The 21,303-nt window shown below is 34.5% G+C and overlaps 1 protein-coding gene across 2 annotated transcripts in view; it reads right to left on the minus strand.

Annotated features, from left to right (window-relative positions):
- Positions 1-607: 607 nt before the first annotated feature.
- The window catches only part of LOC123309866 (tumor necrosis factor receptor superfamily member wengen), a 112,850-nt gene continuing 92,154 nt past the window's right edge, over positions 608-21,303 (minus strand). For both annotated transcript variants that reach the window (XM_044893158.1, XM_044893156.1), the window contains exons 3-4: positions 14,124-14,288; positions 608-1,961 (exon numbers count right to left, since the gene is read on the minus strand). In XM_044893158.1, coding sequence (XP_044749093.1) covers positions 1,876-1,961; positions 14,124-14,288 — 251 coding nt within the window. In that variant the 3' untranslated portion in view covers positions 608-1,875. The remainder of the gene's footprint in view (positions 1,962-14,123; positions 14,289-21,303) is intronic.

A 21,303-nucleotide genomic window follows, 5' to 3' on the forward strand; every position in this document is an offset into this window, starting at 1 on the left:
ATTGTTGTGCATGAAACACCAGGTTGGATCCATTGCTACATGACGTAAGACAGCTACGTCAACACAACACATTTCGTTTTTGGGCCCAATAAACCATTGTTGTTGGTCTGCCTCAGCCAAAAGGCCAAAGGATCAGGAATTTTCCTCTCTTAAGTATATGTATAATATATGTCTTACCTACCCGTTATAAATCACCCTGTATATGTATCCTTCCTGATTCCATTTTTTTTTAGCAGATTTCAACGTATTAAGTACTACTGTGTCGATGCACTTTCCATCGAGTATTTTTATTCCAATCAAATGGAGATGTACCTATGACTATATGAATTTTTCAACACTTTATAATTATAAATCTTACCCTGATGTATGATTTTCTGAAAGCATTGAATTCAGATGAATACTGCTGAAAGTTACCTTTCCCATCTACTCATGCGTTTCCATTTGACGGATTCCCGACATTTCATAACCACTCATATCTTTACCGATAATAACTTTAACCAGATGGCCGTTCAGGTTTCCAAATATTAATAGATTTAAAAATGTATCCGTAGAGATCCAACCTCTAAAATCATATGTGCCAAGCAAAGTTCATTCATACGCTACAAAGTTATGTTTTCTTATTTTTTATTTTTATTCAGTATATATACACATCGAGTTGGCTGCCAGACAAGTTTCTAATTTTAGATCTACCTAATTAAAATAAATAAAATTAAATCGAGGACGGTGCTTCCTAAAAATTGGAAATTATGGTCCTATATCATTGAAAATATGGGATCTTAAACTGGATTTTTTAGATAGCACTATCTATATTATTATACCTATGATGTAAAATTAAATGATTTGTACAAAATAAAATTTCCAGTAATTCTTTAAATAAATATTATGTACACTTTATAACGAAGAAAATCTATACATACAAACTTTGAAAATATACAAATAAATAATACTTCTTTCGAAATAATACATAATCGTCATTGTGGATAAAACATAGTATGAAACATATAAGTAACATATGGCATTTTATTGTCCCACATAGACGATTTTTTCCCTAACATACAACATATCAACTGATTTTTTGGAATAATCCAGCTTCTAAGCTACAATTCCAGGATTATTACTATAGTTTACATTGAGGCAAAGAAAATTTAAATTTCAAATGATTTTCGATAAATTCTTTTGTTGATTTCTTTATTTAATTTGATTGATTCCGCTCTTTCACAAATCTGGAGAGTTCGAAAATGTACTCATAAATTCCCATTTGGAGATTGGAAACCAGAACTCATTGAGTTCTTGATTTATCGATATCAATCACTCGAAAATGTTTTCTTCTAACTTACTTGTTGTCTAGATATAACTATTGTAAATTATAAACTGCAATGATGAAGGTACGTAGTAGATATTTTATAGCAGAAGCAGTAATATTACTATTGGGTATTATAATACTTAATACCACTGAGTATTGATATATACTCAATGTTGATACACAAAATTTCAATAAATTGAAAAGTGAATTGCATTCTTCTTATGCGAAACGCAAAGCGTTACGTAAAAATTATGGATATGTTGAATTCCAAATGCGTGAAAGATATGTTCAATAGGTACATACTATTATAAATATTACTGCAAAAATACAAAAACAGTATTAATATTTTTCATTTGTTGAAATTTCAATTGATCACGAACGATCAGGGATGAAAACTTAGGATGAAATACACAATCAGATACATAAACAATCAGATATTTTTGCTCTTTCCTTACGAAAAGCAACTAAGATTGTTGAATTGACGGAAGATCAATGGAGCTCTCTTATATCTGTCATCCTCAAGAGGGTTTTAGTTCCTTTTGCTCTAGTGTCTCTCAAGTTGACTTCCGGAATTACGGTTTTGTGTTCAGCGATATCTTAGGAGCGATGTAGACGTTTCCACCCACTCTGGAATCTCGATTTTTGTTGTCCTTCCGTACTGAAAGAGGAAACGATCGTTCATTAGTCATTCCAAAATAAACTTAGCTAACCTAATAGGTTGTGCATGAAAGATTGAGGATTTTGTATCGATGCAGGATTGGACTGGACCATATCTCTCCCTCGGATTTATTGTACAGGGTGTACAGGGGTGTACAGGGTATACAGAGTGATACCTGCACTACTACTTTTCAACCAAACGAGATAGAGGAGAATGAATGATGCTTTACGGACGCCTAGGCTAGATTTTTTGACTAATTTGCGATACTCACAATCTACAGGGTATCTCAGGATTAATGGGAATAAATGAGGAAAGTTTCAGAACCTCGAAATAAGACGAACAGCTTCGTTGAAAAGTTACGTTGCTTCAAGGATGATTGCTTTATTATAGATTTATTCAATTTTTCAAAAGTGGGCCAGAGATGAAGAAATGAAATTTTGGAGGTTTTTCCAAAGGGGTACCAGAAACTCTATAGCATGAAAGTTTCAAAATTAAATAGTCTTTTCAATGCACATTTTTTAATGATAATATTCAAAGTCCGAATGAAAATTTATGGTGTGAAATAACAAAGGATTATCGATTTCAAATCCTGTAGCTATGGGGGATGAATAAAATTTGTGTTCTAGGTGCATTTTTATTTGAAAAATACCATTTTTCAAAAAAAATAAATAAATTCCTCTTTTTTACCGGTTTTCAAAATTGAATCATTGCTGGACATTTTTTCATTTCAACTTTTATTGCATAATGTACCTAATCTCAATATATTTTTGAATGCACAATCAATTTTCAATCCAATAATATGAATATAGTGGTAGTAATAAATTTACTTCAGTCCAGTTTGTTCAAAATTATCCTGAGGAAATAAAGTTGACATTCGGATGATATATCCATGTTGCCTATGGTTCGATAAATATTTGATCAAATATGATGCATATATTTGACGTCAGTCAGTTGAAATTATCCCTATGCCATTTAATTTTGAAAATCAGTTGAATATGCAAAATGTTTTTTTTTTTGGAAATCGATTTCTTATGAGAACTTTTCATGCCTATGTTCGATAGTTGTCCCGTTAGTAAATTTGGACAGCTCTTGAAAAACACTATTCTATTGATGATTCAGCCACAAAATCTAGTGACCTGCTTAAGTGAAACACATTTTATAAAAAAAGTACTTATAAAAAGCGAATATAGGTACAACACTCGATGTTTACAACGACGCTAAAGCAATCATTTTTTTTTGGAATTTGATACAATCTGATAACTGAATTTTTTAATAAAATTCCGAGAATTTTATTTGGTTCCGACTTCTCACAGGGTGTTCTGTGACGACGTGGATTATTTCCTGGTTTCTTTTCTACAAATATTCATAGATGTAATACTAGGTGCTTATAATGAATTGATGATTATGTAGACAGGGTGTTCTTTGATATTATTTGAGTTTTCTTCTATGAGAGGTCATAACAATGATATGAACTTTTACAGTTTCCATAATGATATATGGATTTTTTCTGGTATATTTTGGATATTCTATGAAAAAATTCATTCCTCTTATGTAGACATATGTAGGTACCTACTAGATGCTCTTAATGGACGAGGACTATTATGTACACTCGGTGTACACTGAGATGTTTTTCAATAAATATTGAAATTGATATATTTTAGCAAAAAAAAATTGCCGCATAACCTATGTACAGGGTGGGCAAAATCCGTTGTCTACTGAAGAGATCTCGGAAACTAAAGCAGCTAAAAGAAAACGGATGACATATTCGTTAGGCCTTTTTTTCTGACTAATCCAAATCTGAAAACAGAACCGGACTATTTTTAGATTTTGAGTTATAAACAATGATTGAGATTTTGATGATTTCGAAAAGTTCTCATAACTTTTTGTCTTTGAACTCACAGATCTGAAACTTGAACTTTCTTAGCCACTTTTATACATAGAATCTACTGATAAAAGATTGTTTTCCAATTTAAATACATATAACAAATTCAATAAAAGTTTACATTTAAAAAAACGAAAGTTCGCCTAATGATTCGAAATGACAAATATTTTGAGCTGGTCAGAAGAATATCTGATAACTTCAAAGACAAAAAAGTTATGGGAACTTTTTGAAATCGTCATAATTTCATTTTATGCTATTAACTCAAAAACTAAAAATCGTAGGAGGCTACGGTTTTCACCATTCTTTGTTTCTCTGAAAAAAAACTCGGAAATGTTTCATCCGTTTTATTCTAGCTCTTATAGTTCTCGGGATTCCCTCAGTAGGCAACGTATTTTGCCCACTCTGTACATGTTTTTGAGGAATTATGTATTCATAGTCGTAGACAGGTAGGGGCCATTTGGGCACGCTCCTCCCACCTGAGATACTGAAATTGACTAAATTTTCGAGCAAGTACCTAGCCATAAAACAACAATACCCTTCCCAGGCCCCTCCAAAAACCATATGGTTTTTGTGATTGCTTGCATTATATTTATATTATTATATTTTATTATAGTTCCTACTTGATCAGAAGACTTTGTTAGTCTTTGACTTTGACTTGACCAATGAGACTGATTGAAATTGCTTCTCCAAAACCTCCAACCCTTAACTATTTAACTAAATTCCAACATGAATTCCGAGTTTAAAGTAGGAATTTAGTAAAATTCCGACCTTGAACGTTTTACTTTCCGCAACCACTTACGAAAAGTAAAATATTTCTCAACTGATGATGAAAAGATAGTTGCTTTCATAGTAACGGAGTGAAAAATTAAATATTTCCGTCACTACGATTTAGAAAGAATCTGCGAGGAACGCTTGTATAAAAGTTTTTGGTGGTAATTTGAATCCATCCTGTTCAAAATTAGAAAAAAATATTGGGTTGCGAAATACTATTTTTCGTATTTCGTGTTCTTTTGAAATACGCTTATTACGAAAAATAATGCTTTTCCCAACTGGTTGCACAAAGAACTATAAGATTATCATGTGGCCCTTCTACGCCTTCGTAGTTTTCTGAGAGTTCTAAGCATAGGATAATAATTAAGGTTCATATCCTTATTGATTAATTGTAGTAGCCCCGTCATTTGTCCCATTTAACACAAATGTGGACAGCTCTGAATATAAATGATTTGATTTAAGCAAAAGTTTTGTGACATCCACCGTAAGAACGATGAAACAGGAGGATTTCTCTCGAACAGAAATACGGCCCTGCAATCGAATATATCTCCCACACACGAAAGGTGGTATCTCGATGTTTCTGAATAGCTGTAACGTATTCAGACTTCCTGTCCCCGGGAACTCATCCGGATCATTCGAAGAATTCCTAACCCAAAATCCTAAGCAAAGGTGTTCCTGTCCGATCTAATTTGGCCCAAACAGTATGAAAGCGCGCGGTTATTAGCAGGAAGTAAGAGATGCTGCTGAATGGGGACCCTTCATTATTCGGGGACATCAAGTATTCGTTTCGTTCATTCGTTACTTCAGTTCCGGAAAGGAACGGTATAATGATTTCACGGCATTGCAACAGTGGGACTTGTTAATTTGACGGGTATGATTGAGTCGTTATCCTAATTTTAGGCCGGATTGGAGAGGATAGAAGGGACGGTTATAGACGCTCATTAATTTATGTAATGAGTTGGCATGGATGAAAGTCGATTCGGAAAAATCTGAAAGACTATGGCGAAAATCGTGGGGGATATGATTATCCGCTCCAGTTCTAACTGCATGAAAATGCTGCAATTATACTCGGGTGCGAAAATTCGAACTGTTCGAATTGTTTTATAATTCGCCCTAATGAATGCGAAAATAGAAATCATTATCCTTCGTGTCCCTGAAATTTACACACCTTACGAATCGGATTTCGAAAAGCGAATAACGAAAATCTGAAAATTTCCCACAAAACTCAATATTTTCTTTTAGTTTTCCAAATATTGTCTTTCCATTATTTCAATCATGATTAACGGAAGAATTCTTAGAAGAATTTCAACTTTTATTATTTCAAATGAGCTAGAGAGCTTGGAACTTGAAACCTAAGTATTTATAGGTAGGTAGGAATAGTTGAGAAAAATAGAGTGGGCCCTCCATATAATTTTTTTTTATCAGTCGATACAGAGATCTGAAGATGGCACCTGATCAGCTATTCTTTCTTAGAAATAACAAAACTGACAGAAATGAAATTGAGTAGAGACATTCTATGGAAGTAAGAATGCAATGAAAAAATTGGTGGAGTTCCCCTATAATTGCAAGGGATAGAAAAAGCCACCCCTAAGAATTGTTTCTCAAGAAACTTTTTTCCTTGTTCATATTGTACTATAAATGAATATTTGATGGCTTGATTCATTTTAAACAAATGGAATTTCTTGCTAAAAGTAGGTAACAGTTTTTGAGGACGAAAATAATTTATCAATAGGTACAGGGTGGGCAAAATTCGATGGGATTGAATGGCAGCTCTGTAACCGTGAGAGCTAAGGAAAAATGGTTGGCACGTTTCCGACCTTGATTTTCAAAAGAAGGGTGATGGCTGAAACCGCATATCTCTATCTTCTTTTGTTTTCAAAATATAAAACTCATTTCTCGGATCTTTGAACTGGTGCCTCTAATTGGTAAAGTTTCACTGATATCGAAAAACAAATATGTAACATTCTACCTCGCATTCTACGGACACCTTTTTTGTCAGATGCTTTCTTCTGAGTGAAAATTGCAAAAAAACAAAAAAAAAGGCAACAATATCGAAGGTTCTTGGTCCCAAAAAGTTAAGCCATGGCAGGAAATTGTCGCGAACTTTACTGATATTTGAGATTTGAATTCATTTCTTTGCCTGGGCTGTAGAATGCCTGCTCAATTCCATTTCTGTTAGTTTTGTGGTTTCTAAGAAAAAAATTGAAAATTAATTTTCAGGTGCCACCTTCACGGAGTTGTTTCTAAGCAGAGACTGCTCAGATAAAAAATTGTATATTCAATAACTCGGTTATCGAGTTAGAATGAGGAAGAAGAATTATTGGGAATATTGGACACTGTTTATTTTCTATTGTTCATTTCGTGACAATGCCGACGTTTCGAAACAAATTCGTTTTTTTTTCAAGGCTAAAAATAAATACAAAATATATTTTAAGACATACAATATCACAAGATGGATGTTTGCACTGTGAACCTGTTAAATTTTTGATTTCTTTAAAATGTTTAAATGTTTTTGAGAAGCGTACAATATTGTTCATCGTAACTAGGTTATTTATTTTCATAATATGTCATATTGTATGTCTTAATAATATAATTTTGTATTTATTTTTAGCCTTGAAAAAGAAATGAAATTGTTTCGAAACGTCTTCATTGACACGAAATAAACAATAGAAAATAAACAGTGTCCAATATTTCCGATAATTTTTCTTCCTTATTATATTCTTATATAAATTTTAAAATGTGTGGTCTTTCGACCACATATGTTAAACTTATAAGTTGTGTTGAGGGTTTGAAGAAACTATGCGAAGAACATCTCTACACTGCCTTGTAGGTACTTCACATTATACAAAATTATATTACCTACTCAGAGTTTTTCAGAACACGTAAAAAATAAAAATCCCCAATTCGACAACGATTGCAAGTAACTGTATATTATGTTTCATCTTAATTTAAGCCCCTTATAGTTTGGTTGAATGTTTCCACAATATGACAGATCGTGAATGAAGAGGATGACAAATGATTCCCTTTTATTGGTATACCCAAAAAGGTGGTGGACTTGAGGTCTTCATATTCAGAAAAGGTCTCGAACGGCCAATTTGAAAAATGAACACTTCAGTATTGACACAATGCTTAATTATGCTAATGAATGTGGAATAATATCCACAGGAAACCATTTCCTACAACTTCATCAAATGCATTTCATATTTGGGACATTTAACCAACATTAACTCTTCTCAAGCGACTGCTTATTATGTGTCAATAATTTAATTTTCTTCCATAGTAAAAACGAATATGTTTAAAAACTGATCTCTTGTCCTTTCCATGCAAATAACTAGAGTTGGAATCCCTTCAATCAATTTGTATAAACGTTAATTATGTCTTTCTCATTTTGACGTATAAAGTGACATTTTTAAAACTCATTGACGTTTTGAAGCGTTTTACTTTGCGCAACCAGTTATGCAAAGTAAAATATTTCGCAACTGATGATGAAACGATAGTTGCTTTCATTAACTGAGTGAAAAATTGAATAATTTCCGTCACTAGACGATTGTAAAGGAATCTCCGGTAGAAGCTTTCAAAGTCGTTTTTGGCACAATTAATTTGAATTCGTAGCAACATCCTATTCGAAATTAGAAAAAATATTGTGTGCAACACGTTGGGAAACGCTATTTTTCGTATTTCGCGTTCTTTTGCAGAAATACGCTATCACTGAGACTTTTACGAAGAATTGATAACATAGCGCTGATTTAAAACGAAAACATGTTTTGACAAACGTCATAACCTCACATTTACGTACTATACAGCTTGGATGTGTCAAATTCCCATAACCAACCGAGTGCTTTTATAAAAGTGAATGGAGTATAGGATTTGTTTCAAATGTTGATTGAAATTTAACATGTGCCATTGAGCAAAGGTAACTTTACCCACCACAAATAACTTGGACAGATTATATTATTAAATTATTACAGAAATCATCACGAAATCATGTGTTTTTGTAAATTATAAAGTTTCGTATATAAGGACACACAGTACACGTTTCTGAACTACCTGAACTTACCGATTGTAACTGACATGGAAGTGTTAAAGCCTTTACGTGTGGCTCGCACTTTGTTTGAGTAGATGAAAGAAGCTTACCCGACTTAAAAACGGTTTTTTGTAAGATTTAAGCGGTCGATCTCGCGACCGAGAAGGTTCCAACCGAGCTGTCGAATAAAGGGCCTGCAGTCTGATCATTCTTTTATGGAATCGAAGCCTGTGTTCGAAATTTGCATCATTTCACTGCGAATAATTCCATTGTGATCGTAGCCACAAACGAAAAATATCCAGAGCGAACAATAAAATCTCCCTTTTTCTTTTGAATCCGGACGACTTTGAGCGTAGGAAACGTCGAAAGAAGGGCATTTCCGATTTTTTGCGCCCCCCGCCACCGAATAGGTGAAAAGTACAAAGGTCCTTGCAGCTACAAAACGAGCGAAAGCTTTCAAGTTAATCACATCTACATCCATTATTACGAGCAGCTTTTCCATAAGTTATCCGTTTCCGGAGAAAGCTGGAATAGGGATTTCGAAGGGATGAAGTAGGATGAGGCACAGTATACTTGAGAGGTCAATTTCAATAAATTAAGACACATTTTCGACCCACGGTCCTTAATTCTTGAAATACGATCTCTCGGAAATTAATTCAGGTTTAAGATAGACAAACGGGCCTGGCGAAAGTGTAAAAACCTCCGATTTATGGCAGTTACTGAAGAATGGCATCCACTGAAGTTTTGTAGAGCTTTCCTTCTATTCGGTGGAGTTATTCCAGCTACTTCTTTTCATATAAGGGGCCATTTTTGCGCGTCTTGTCCTAGTTGATAGATAGATAGCTCAAAATCACCAACTCATCTCAGAACTCAGATACACTGCGCAAAAAAAATTAACGCACATTATGGAAATCTCAAATTTATTCAACAACTGAAGGGTTTCTCAATGATAATTATTTTTATCAGAATTATGCATGCATATGTTATCCACTTTCAACGGTTTTCTTCAATACAGATGTTTTTTCCCAGCAGGAATAAAAAAAGATGATATTATCAGATTTTGAATGTATTGGCTCCATTCTAAAATATCAGTTGTTCTCGATCAATTCTAGTGATCAATAGTTTTTCTTTCGTTTGATTTTCTACACTCGATCGCTATGCAACGCGAAACACGCAATTTGACCCAAGAGGAATGTGCCCAAGCGGTAGTTTTGCGAGAAGAAGGATGGACATACACAAGAATTGCAGAAAGGTTTGGAGTTTCCCATACAAGTGTGTCCAGAATATTGCAGCGATTCAGGGTATGAATGTCCAAAGACCAGGACAGGATAGACCACGGGTAACAACTGCCATTCAAGAACGTCACTTGAGAGTTTCTTCTTTGAGACAACGGTTTGCAACCGCTCGCCTCCTTCAAATTCAGCTTGAGCAAACTCATGAGGTGCAAATTAGCACTCAGGCAATAAGAAATCGCCTCAGAGAATATGATTTAAGGCCTCGTGTCGCGGCAAGAGGCCCAGCTCTTACCCCAGCCCATCGAAGGGCGCGTTTGGATTTTGCGAGAGAGCATATCCATTGGGAAGAGGCCCATTGGGAAAGAGTTCTCTTCACAGATGAGTCTAGATTCTTCCTCTACCATTGTGATCGACGTTTCCTTGTATACAGACGTCCACATGAAAGATATGCTCAGTGCAAGAGCTATGAATGCTGATAAGTATATAAGGAACATTCTTGAAGAGCATGTAATGCCATTTGCACCATACCATTGGTGAAAATTTCATTTTTATGGACGATAATGCCAGACCCCATCGTGCGCGCATCGTTCCTGAGTACCTTGAAGAGGTTGAAGTCTCTCGAATGGAATGGCCAGCAAGAAGTCCAGATCTCAATCTGATTGAGCAGTTTTGGGACAACCTCAATAGAAGGCTGAGAAGTTCAGAAAATCATCCAGCTACTCTTAATGACTTAGGAATCCAACTCTGGGAAATCTGGGAAGGATTAGATCAGAACATTTTAAGATCACTCATTTTGAGTATGAACCGTCGTTGCCGAGCTGTAATTAACGCAAGGGGTGGAAATACCAAGTATTAAATCACTTATGAGCATTTCAGTATTTTGAAAATTGTTCATTTCTCTTCTTTCACATAAGATTCGGTGAAATCCTGAATTTTTCTTCCATTTAATTTGTCTTGTTTCGTTCTAACCTTCCCGAGAGAACATAAAAAATAAGTTATAAAGTCAATGTAGTTAACTTTCATTAAAATTGAGATTTTCAGAATGTGCGTTAATTTGTTTGCGCAGTGTAGTTGGGGAGCCAACGATGCTAAATCAAGATTTACTCGACCGTCGTGGAGACCTAGTGGATTAAGCCCGTTTGCAACAGCCGAGAATTCTCTAGAGAATTTACTCGAAAATTCATGCGCCGTGAATTATTCACCGTTGCATACGCACTTTCGGTAGAATTCTCTGTTCACTTGCATACAAAAAATCTCTGCCGTTTTCTTGCGAAAAATTTGTAGAGAATTCTCTGCTGTTGCAAACGGGCTTTAGATGGTAGAAAGAAAAAAGTTCTATGATGTATGAACGTCAGTTGTATATATTCGACCATCACAGATTAATAATTATACAGGGTGATTCATAACTATTGGGACATAGGCTAAGGGCAGATTGTTTGGACCAAAAAATGGCGATAGGACCAAATATACCTCAATAAAATATTGTTGTGGAAAAAGATAGAGGGCGTAAAGTTGTATTTTTTATAAGGGACAGAATAATATTTTCTTCGAAGTTCGAGAGTCCTTTATTAAAAGAATTAGAAAAGGCATAGAAGTCGGAGGAGGCCACGTAGAACATTTAATTTAAGTCTATTCTTTTTATGTTACATTGTTTTTAATTATGCTTTATAGTATCAAAAGAATATATATATGCTTTATAGTCGAAATAAATGAATAAAATAAATAAATCGTTACTTCAAATCCCCTTCCGATGCTCTGAACTGTTCAATTGTGTTTTTCTTAAAAACGGATGAAAAAATATACAGTGAAATTATTAGCAAAAAATGAAAAAAAAATTCAACTTTAACGCCCTCTATCTTTTTCCACAGCAATATTTTATTGAGGTATATTTGGTCCTATCGCCATATTTTGGTCCAAACAATCTGCCCTTAGCCTATGTCCCAATAGTTATGAATCACCCTGTATATGCCCTACATATCTCTGATAATAAATTCATGTTAATCTGACAGTTTGAGTTTTGAGGTAGGGCTAGCCGTACGCAAGAGTCGAAAATGGAAAAAAATATTTTTATTCGATCGTGTCAGATTTTCAGAGGATATGTTAATTGGACCCAAAGGACGCTACTCTTCAAGAGACTGACAATTCGGACGTGATGCAAGGTCACAGCGGTCATTTGAAAATGCAAAAAATACGTTACTTGTACTTGTACTCGAGCGTGTCAGATTTTCAAACAGGTGATCTGTGTGTTGCAGACGTGTTAACTCATTAATCTGACAATAATCAGTGGGAGTTTCTTAATCTGACAGTTTGAAGGTGAAAACATAGCATTTTTTATGGAGATCTCCCCTCCTATATCTTCGTTTTTGTATTCATAATGAAAGTTGTAGATAATAACATTCTATACAACTTTTATCCGAAGCAAATTTTCATACCCTTAACCGCTTCGAGCTAGAGGGTGATTAGCGCGAGGAGCTTAGCCACACATGCGAAAGGCCAAGGTCAATGTAGAAACCCTGTAAACGAACATTTATCGCCATATATCTCAAAAACGTATGGTCGTAGAAAAAATATTTTCGGACGAAATTTATAAAGAATGTTATGTTATGTTATGTTATGTTCTCTAATGAATGCTAAAACGATTCGAAGGCCAGGAGAGGAGATAATTCCAAAAAACTGATTTTTGTGACCTTTATAGCAAATTTTTATTGTTTCGGCTTGCTGAAAGTGTCAGATTATATCCGTTATTCTTGAATCATTAGCTTCAATATGAGAAAAAAGCCATCGAGCTGGAGAATGTACACGTGACTTTTTTTTTGACAGGTTGGCGCCTTCCCACACATGTTCGTCACGCTTAAATTGTCAGATTAAGAGAATGTATACTATTCAACATGTAATTTATCACATATAACTTAATCTGACACGCTAGAGTATGTACGATGATGTTTTTTTTTTTTTAATACGGCTGTTCTAGACAATTCCCCCTATGTACAGGTCTAATTTTTGGTACAGGTACGAGATACTCTACTGGTTCCAAGGTATTTCCCCTTATATTAATCTGACACGTTCGAGTAAATCCCGAATTTCCCTCTTGGGCTCCCCAACTAGGAAAGACTGTGTGTTTCACAATTTTCCTCGTTTCTGAATAAAGAAAAACTCGATCACACTAAATAATATCATTTTAAGAAAAAAATAATCTGATAAATAAACATTTGCAGAAAAGCAAAAATACAGTGCTAAATAAAAGAGAAAATCGTACACAAACTCATAATTCATTGAGCCATAAAATTTTTCACCACAAAACGGGCGAGTCGCAATTCGTTTTATTAGTTGTGTTAATGGTCCTAGAGAGGTTGAAAGAAGATGGAAGGAAGAACTCATGAAACAAAGGCTCCTCTACAAATTACTTCTTTACAAAAGTGGCACTGCTATAGGGGAATCTATTCTATACCTCGTGGAATAATAGTAATCAAAATTAATTTCATTCAACTTGATTTGGCACATCAAAAATTCGACGACGTTTAATAGACCTTTGCATCGACTTAAATGAGTCTATATGTGCCATATGAAACGACGAATTCACCTTTTTATTTTTTTCAGTTCAAGAAAATATCACACTTCAACGTGATGCCACTTTAATTTGAAACAACCCCCTCCCTTATACACGTTCAGAAACTTCACTTTCATCATTGATATGTTATTACAGAAGATATTTAAGAAAAACTGGGTTTGAAACGAATATTCATCTTCATTTTGAAAAATTCGTCGAACTTTGACGACCTGTATAAGGAGAACGGATATTCTTAAATATATACATCTGGTCTCATTAGAAGCAGAATTTAATACTCTACAACTTCCATATTAACCATTTTTTTAAATATTCAGTCCGACAGGAGATATGATTGACAAACCGCGCAAATATGTCTCCATGGGGAACATTTTAGCCCCCTTCTTCCTGAAGCATAACTCCGCCGAGGGGGAAAAACTAGGATATTCATATCTGAAGCTATTCCAGCAATAAATTTTTCATAAACGAATACTGATATTCTACTGGGTTAACAGGGAAAGCCTAGATATTATTGAGATTTTCTGCGGACATGTGTTTGACTGTGAAAGCTTGGGAAACTTAAGGGTACAATGTTAAGTTCTAATCTCAGAAAGTAGCTGTAGCAACGCGAGTTCAGTTACTTATGTTTCTTGTTCGTTTTACATCCACGGAAACACATGTATATCGTATAATTCCAGAATCTCACCGTTAAGCAGTTGTTCCAGATATACACATCTGTTGAGGTAGTTCCCTTCTGAACCCATCTTTGACTTTGTCGATTGAGACAGATGGTCCTCGCCCTTTTCAACGTCACTGCTTTTTGCTTGAGCTCCCGCTGCTGCCATCAGGCTGGCTGATAATTCTTCGACGTCTAGAAAAAATGAAAGGATTCTCAGAGGAAATTATGGTTAAGGTATTGAATAACATTTACGTTTTGGAAAATAATGATAAAGAATACAGAGTACGAATTTGACGGTTATACATCATTTGAATAGGGCGGACAGCCAAAAAATTATCTATTTTCGACTAGCTTTAACTTTTACATTATTTTATAGATGCTGGACTCTTAGCCAAAGGTGTAAAGTACTATTTTGGTTTCTATGCAACTGGCACAGCGTACTTTTTTCCTAACTTCTTTTTGCTCTACAGGTTGTGAGTTTTAGGCAATACTAAGATGTTTTAGACATCTTAAACAACACATGATTTTTTTTGACATGGATTGATAGGTCGATACTTCTGACATTTGTGCCATTTTTCCGATACCTTGCAACGAAAGTTCACGACTTTGACTTATGAACAATCCAATGTTTTTTTATGTTGGAGGACGTAGACATAGGGATATGGACTGAGTAATGTCAGCATGAAATTGGCTTTTTTATAGAAAGAGAGAAATGATCGTCGGGCATTTACCTGTCTCTTTTTTGTTCACATAGAGGTGAGTTTGAACCAATCAGTTTCTCTCTGTAAATTTTTTTGACCGTATTTCATGCATAGATAGAAAGGGAAGGCACAATCCATTTCTATATGTCAATGTTGGAGGATAACAATCCATGAAGGTAAGTTAATAAATAGAATAAATTCTTTTTCTCGCACTGGGATTAAAAAAATGCTGGACTCGTTTTACTTTTTAAGAGGGGCACATTTTGGGCAGGGGTCGAGTGATACCTCATTTTAAAGGTCTCTCATTCCAGATTATAGCCCTAAAGTTTGAAATTGCTATTGTTATCTTTGTTAACATGACAGCTTGTCAAAATTCCTAATTTAATTAGTTTTCTCAAGCTGTCATATTAACAGAAATTGCAGTATCAACTTTAAATTCTAGGTCTAGGTTATAACTACCAACTCAAATAATAAAAAATAACTTACTTAACTTAATTAAATATTCAAATTGAAATCCTTCTTGTGCCTGACAGTATCCCAAACGATCGACAAATTTCTGTTGGACCATACTTTAGTTTGGCAACAGATATTAGCACAAAATCGATTCTAATTCTAGTTTTTAAGTCCGCAATTGTTTCAGGTTTTGTTTTGTAAACAACATTTTTCAATTTCTGACAGCTTGAGAAAACTAAATGGAAATATAGCCATCGTTTTTCTCTTAAAATTCACCCTTTTTTTATTGAACAATAAATAGCAGACGCCCTTCATATTGCATCATGAAATTTTTTGAAATTCTGTTTTTGAATTCTAGCTATAGCTTTGACATTTCCTTGCAAATGTTGTTTTTTTGCCAGTGTTATGATTTATGAAGCACCATTGTTTTTTCTGTACGTAATATTTTCAGATAGAATGTGAATTTAGACAGCGAAAAATTTCCGATTTTTGCTGGAGAATTTAGGAATCCTTAAGGCCTTACGATGTTTTTTTCATTGCGTATATGGAAAGGAATATCTCGGAATGTCATAGCCATTTTTCCGATACATCGCGTTTCTGGGAAAATATTGCAGTTTTATAGCATAGTTATATTATAGTTTTGTTTTTTTTTAATTTAAAACTTAAAAACTGCATGAAATGATACCTGAAAATGATGTGCAGTTAAAAAATCCATCCAGTATTGCCTAACTTTTCAAGAACAATCAGAAATTTTATGCTGCCTCAAATTTGTTAATTTTGAATTTTAAAATATTGATATACAGGGTGTTATGTCGACTCGAAACCTATTGTTTCATATTTTACAGCCGAACCAGGAGCAAGACTTTTTTATTATTTTTATCGACTCCACTGTGGACAAAGAATGTACAGGGTGGGAAAATTTGATGTCTACTGAGGGAACTATGACAGCTAAAAGAAAACGGATGACATATTCTCGAGCTCTTTTTCAGAGAAACAAAGAATGGTGAAAACCGTTTTTGAATTATTAGCAAAAAACGAAATTCTAACGATTTCGAAAAGTTCTCATATCTTTGTCTTTGAAGTTACAGATCTGAAACTTGAAACTTCTAAAATGCAAACTTTTGTTGAATTTGTTATTTTCGAAAATCTTCTCGAAATCGTCAAAATATCAATTTTTGTTTATAATTCGAAATCTAGAAAAGATATGCCGGTTCTGCTTTCAGATTTGGATTAGTCATGAAAAAAGAGATGTCATGTGTCATACGTTTTCTTCTAGCTGCTATAGTTCTCGAGTTTTCTCAGTAGACAACGAATTTTGCTCACCCTGTACAAACCAAATATTATAAACATTTGATCAATTGAAAAATATGGAAAATTAATAAATCAACCATAGAATATAGGTTATTTGGAAGCATTTCGGTGTGTTCTTTCTACCCTGACTGTATGCGCATTTTCCAATGAATTGCCCTGTAGTTATATCCAAAATTTTGAGGGGGAAAACGGAATATGGAATGCCTGTTCACCCATCTGAAGAAGCTATTCTAATAGCGGAACACGCACACTGGTAAATAAATTATCTTGGTGAAAATCATATTCAATTTCATAATTTCGTCATTATAAATTGAATATTTTTTATAACCTATCTGTTTCTTCATTTGTGGCAGCAGAGAGATAAGAACCACCTATAATTTCCACTGACACAATTGTGGATGATGATTATTGAAATTATAATCAGATTTGAAGTTCGATTTCCATCAATAGACAATTGACTAAAAAAATTAGGAAGCAGCTCACAGCTTACAACAGTTTTCGGGAATCCAACTCTCGAGTAGGTATGCAGAGAGAACTTTCCCTCTTTTTGCGGAAATCTATTGCAGAAACTTCCCCATCTGTATGAAAAATGATCCAACCTAATGACCGGTTTTTCTTCAACTATAAACGTCTTTGGCAGAGATTTATCGTTTATCTACAATTCCGAGGTTTTTTTCTGAAACGTGCATGCTGAGTGAGAGGATCTTCTAAATAACCATTAAGTTTTCCACCTTAATTAACGGAGCTGTAACTGTTCCCGATGAAATATCTGGTCTCTGAGGTTGTTTCTGTTCTGATCCTGCTAGGAATACTAATTGAAATGTAGGTATGTAATGAAATTTTCAGTATGTCCTCTAGTTGGAAGCAATTCATTGGAATAATTCAGGCGGGGTGAGCATAGGGACTAAATGTGTTAGACGGTTCAATTTTGAAGTCATAAGTCCGTCAGACAAAGGGATGAATATAGACGAAATCTGGAAATCATTAACTTAGAAACTTTCATACACAACACTTCCCCCTCATCGTTATTATAAAAAAAGCTCCTATAGTCGTATAGGAAGTAAGTATTTGGATGTGAGTAAGAATAAGTTACACCTCCTGATTTTTTATCGAATTCCCGAAATATTTTCAAGTATTCTGCAGTTTTTCGGATCCGAGAAGATGCTCCAATTTTTTGAAAATTAACTAAGGTGTTTCCATAAAAATGAAGACTATACCCAATAGGGTATCCGACAGAAAAATATAAGGGCATGCCATTTGAAAAAATGAACTTATTGACATTCTTTGAAGGTCATTTTCGAAAAACTGCAGAGTCTTTCTTACCATCTGTTATCGGGATTTACTCGAGCGTCGTGGAGACCTAGTGGATTTTGAAGATTAGATGGTAGAAAGAAAAAAAGGTTCTATGATGTGTGAACTTTCAGCGGTGGGGAAAGCGTAGTAGGTTATCAAAGATGGAAGAAAAATCGTCAGGTGTACATACTCGAGCATGTCAGATTAAGATATTGTATATGCCCTACGTGTCACTGATAATAAATTCATGTTAATCTGACAGTTTGTGTGGTGGGGCTGGCAGTAAGGAAGAGTTGGAAATGGAAAAAAAATTGTTTTTTCGAGTGTGTTAGATTTTTAGAGGATATGTTAATTGGACTCAAAGGAAGCCACTTTTCAAGGGACTGGCAGTTTGGACGTGACTAAAGGTCACAGCGGTCCTTTGAAAATGCAAAAAAAAGTGTGACTTGTACATACTCGAGCGTGTCAGATTTTCATATAGATGGTTGATGACGGTATTGCAGACGTGTTAACCAATTAATCTGACATTAATCAGGGGGAGTTTTCTTAATCTGACAGTTTGAAGATGATAACAAGAAATTTTCTCAAATATCTCCCTTCCTGTACCTCTAATCATTTTTGTATTCAATATGAAAGTTGTAGATAATAAAATTCCATACAACTTCTTCCTGAAGCAATTTTACATACTCTTAACCGTTTTCGAGTTAGAGGGCGATAAGGGCGAGGAGCTTAGCCACACATGCAAAAGACCAAGGTCAATGTAGAAACCCAGTCTGATGTATATTCATCGCCATATATCTCAAAAACGTTTGAACGTAGAAACAATTGCTTCGGATAAAATTTGCAAAAAATGTTATGCCCTACAACTTTTATAATGAATGCGAAAACAATTTTGAAGCCCAGTAGAGGAGATAATTAAAAATAACTGATTTTTGTGACATTTATGGCCAATTTTTATTGTTTCTGCTTGCTGAAACTGTCAGATTATATTTTTTCCGTTATTCTTGAATCATTAGCTTCAATATGAGAAAAAATCAACCGCGCTCGAGAATGTACACATTTTTGTAACGCTTAAATTGTCAGATAAAGAGAATATATACTTTTCAACATGTAATTAACCATATATATCTTAATCTGACACGCTCGAGTATGTACAATGATCGTTTTTTTAATATTCTGACAGGCTGTCCTAGACAATTCCCTCTATATACAGGTCTAATTTTTGGTAGAGGTACTCTACAGGGTCCAAGGTCTTTATCGTTATAGTATTCTGACACGCTAGAGTAAATCCTTAGAACATTGATACATGAAATGCGAAGATTATAGAGTTAACTCTATAATCTTCTAAAAAGCACACAAATAAATTATGACAAATGGGGTGTGTCGAAATCAGTGGAGTATAAGAAAACTCAGGGAAATCTTATGAATATGTACCTTCATCATACGTGGTAGTTTCCAATGAAGAAAAAGAATCTATGGATATTCATCATCTGAAATTAACTTTCAGAATAAAACGCTCCCAAATCCGAATAATTATGTAACCCAATCTCTCCAGGCTACAAAATTAATTCTAATTGAAAAATAACAAACTGGGGAATTTCCAAGAGGAGTATTTTACCGCGAAATTTACATTAAACCAGGTCTTTTCCAACGTCGGGTTGTCGCATAAATTTTCATCACAAGCAACTCTTTCCCGGCTCTATGTCTGAATTATTGAAGAAGATAAATTGCCGTCGTTTTCGGAAGATGAGCAACTAACACAAATGAAGGAGTTTTCTTCAAGGTATAGAAAAAAGGTGGTTCTATAATTTTTCTATCGACATCAGGGTAGGCAGTTAAAATCTTCTTACTATTTAGGTAAAACATTTTCAAACTGAAAAAATCTTCTAGGTAGAGTTACGTTTACTTGAAGTCTCTATTTTTTCATTTTATCTTTTCATTTTCCTAAAATTCCGAATCTTTTTCAGCATACCTTTTGTAAGTAAGAAAGAGGAAAGAGAGTTCGTCTCGGCAACAGGCCCGGATCTACGATTTTTTCTGACCGGGGCAAAAATTCATGATGGCGCCCCCCCCCCCCTTCTAAGGTTCGTAGGAAAAATCTAATTGCATATTCGTCATCGCTTTCAACCCGAGTTATTTTTTTCACTAGTTCGAGGTGGTATAGATTATGCAATTAGATTTTTCCTAAGATGAGTACTTTGGGAAAAAAATCACTCTTATTTTTTTCCCATTGTTCCATCAAAACATATTTTTTCTCATTATTCCTTTAAAAGTTATTCTTTTCCCAAAATACTCCCAAAAATTGCATATTCGTAATCTACGACCTCGAATTAGTAAAAAAAATGACTCGGGTTGCAATCGTGCGAAAAATAAAAAAGTTTGTATTTACAAGAATGTCGTTTACAACCCGCCCTCGTCTATCGTTTTTACCCGCGCTTCATGAACGAAATTATTCCGAACAAAAATTTATTTTTTTAGCTACATATGTCGACCCGGATCATTTTACATATTAATTCAAGGTCGTAGATCACGAATATGCAATTAGATTTTTGGAGGATCAGTATTTTGAGGAATAAATCACTTTTAGTGCAAAATTTCGGAAATATTGGTCAACTTTGAAGAGCTGTAGCAGCTAGAAAAAAGGCACTAGTCATATGCTGTTTTTTTTTGTGATGAATTGGTTCTTTGCGAATATAAAAAACCACACTTCATTCATCTATCACGAACAGTTCAGATTTTATGAATTTTTCCGCGAAGGTCCAAAATTTCCGATTTTCCATCGACCATAACTTGAAAAATGTTTTTTTTTTTGAAAATCTGTTTGCATATTCGTGTTCTACGCCCTCGAATTAGTGTACAGAATGAATTCGGTTTTGATCGGAGACCAAAAATATTCTTCAAAAAATCGCCCACTCTGTATATATTTCATTTTGTGAAAACATTTTAAAACACTCCATTTCGTGAAACTTTTGTATAAAACAATTATTTTTTGTACCTCTCTTAGTAACAAAGTTAAAGGGGGGCTCAAATTATGGTGAAAAACTCGGTACCTACATCTATGGAAAATTTGAAAAAATTTCAATCTCACTGATTTCCACCAAAATTGGTGTTTTTACTAAGGCATAGATTACGAATATGCAAATAGAATTATGCTGAAAGGATTAGTTTTTAAGTTATGGTCTATAGAAAATCGGAAATTTTGGCCCTTAGTTCCAGATGAGAAGGCGATGAGTCGACAGGCAAAGAAATTACTGCTGGACGCAGTGTGAACATATCAGATCTTTCAACCTTTTTCACCCAAGTGTGGCGGTCATTCGTAGATGACTGAATAATATGCAGTTAATTGATCCCTCATTGATTTTAAAGATTTTAGGCATAGTGATGGTTTATCATGTTTCCATTCTACACTTTCCATTTTAGCACTAGGAAATTAATTTTTTACGAGAAAA

The sequence above is a fragment of the Coccinella septempunctata genome, chromosome 3, assembly GCF_907165205.1.
Source record: "Coccinella septempunctata chromosome 3, icCocSept1.1, whole genome shotgun sequence".
NCBI classification, from domain to species: Eukaryota; Metazoa; Arthropoda; class Insecta; order Coleoptera; family Coccinellidae; genus Coccinella; species Coccinella septempunctata.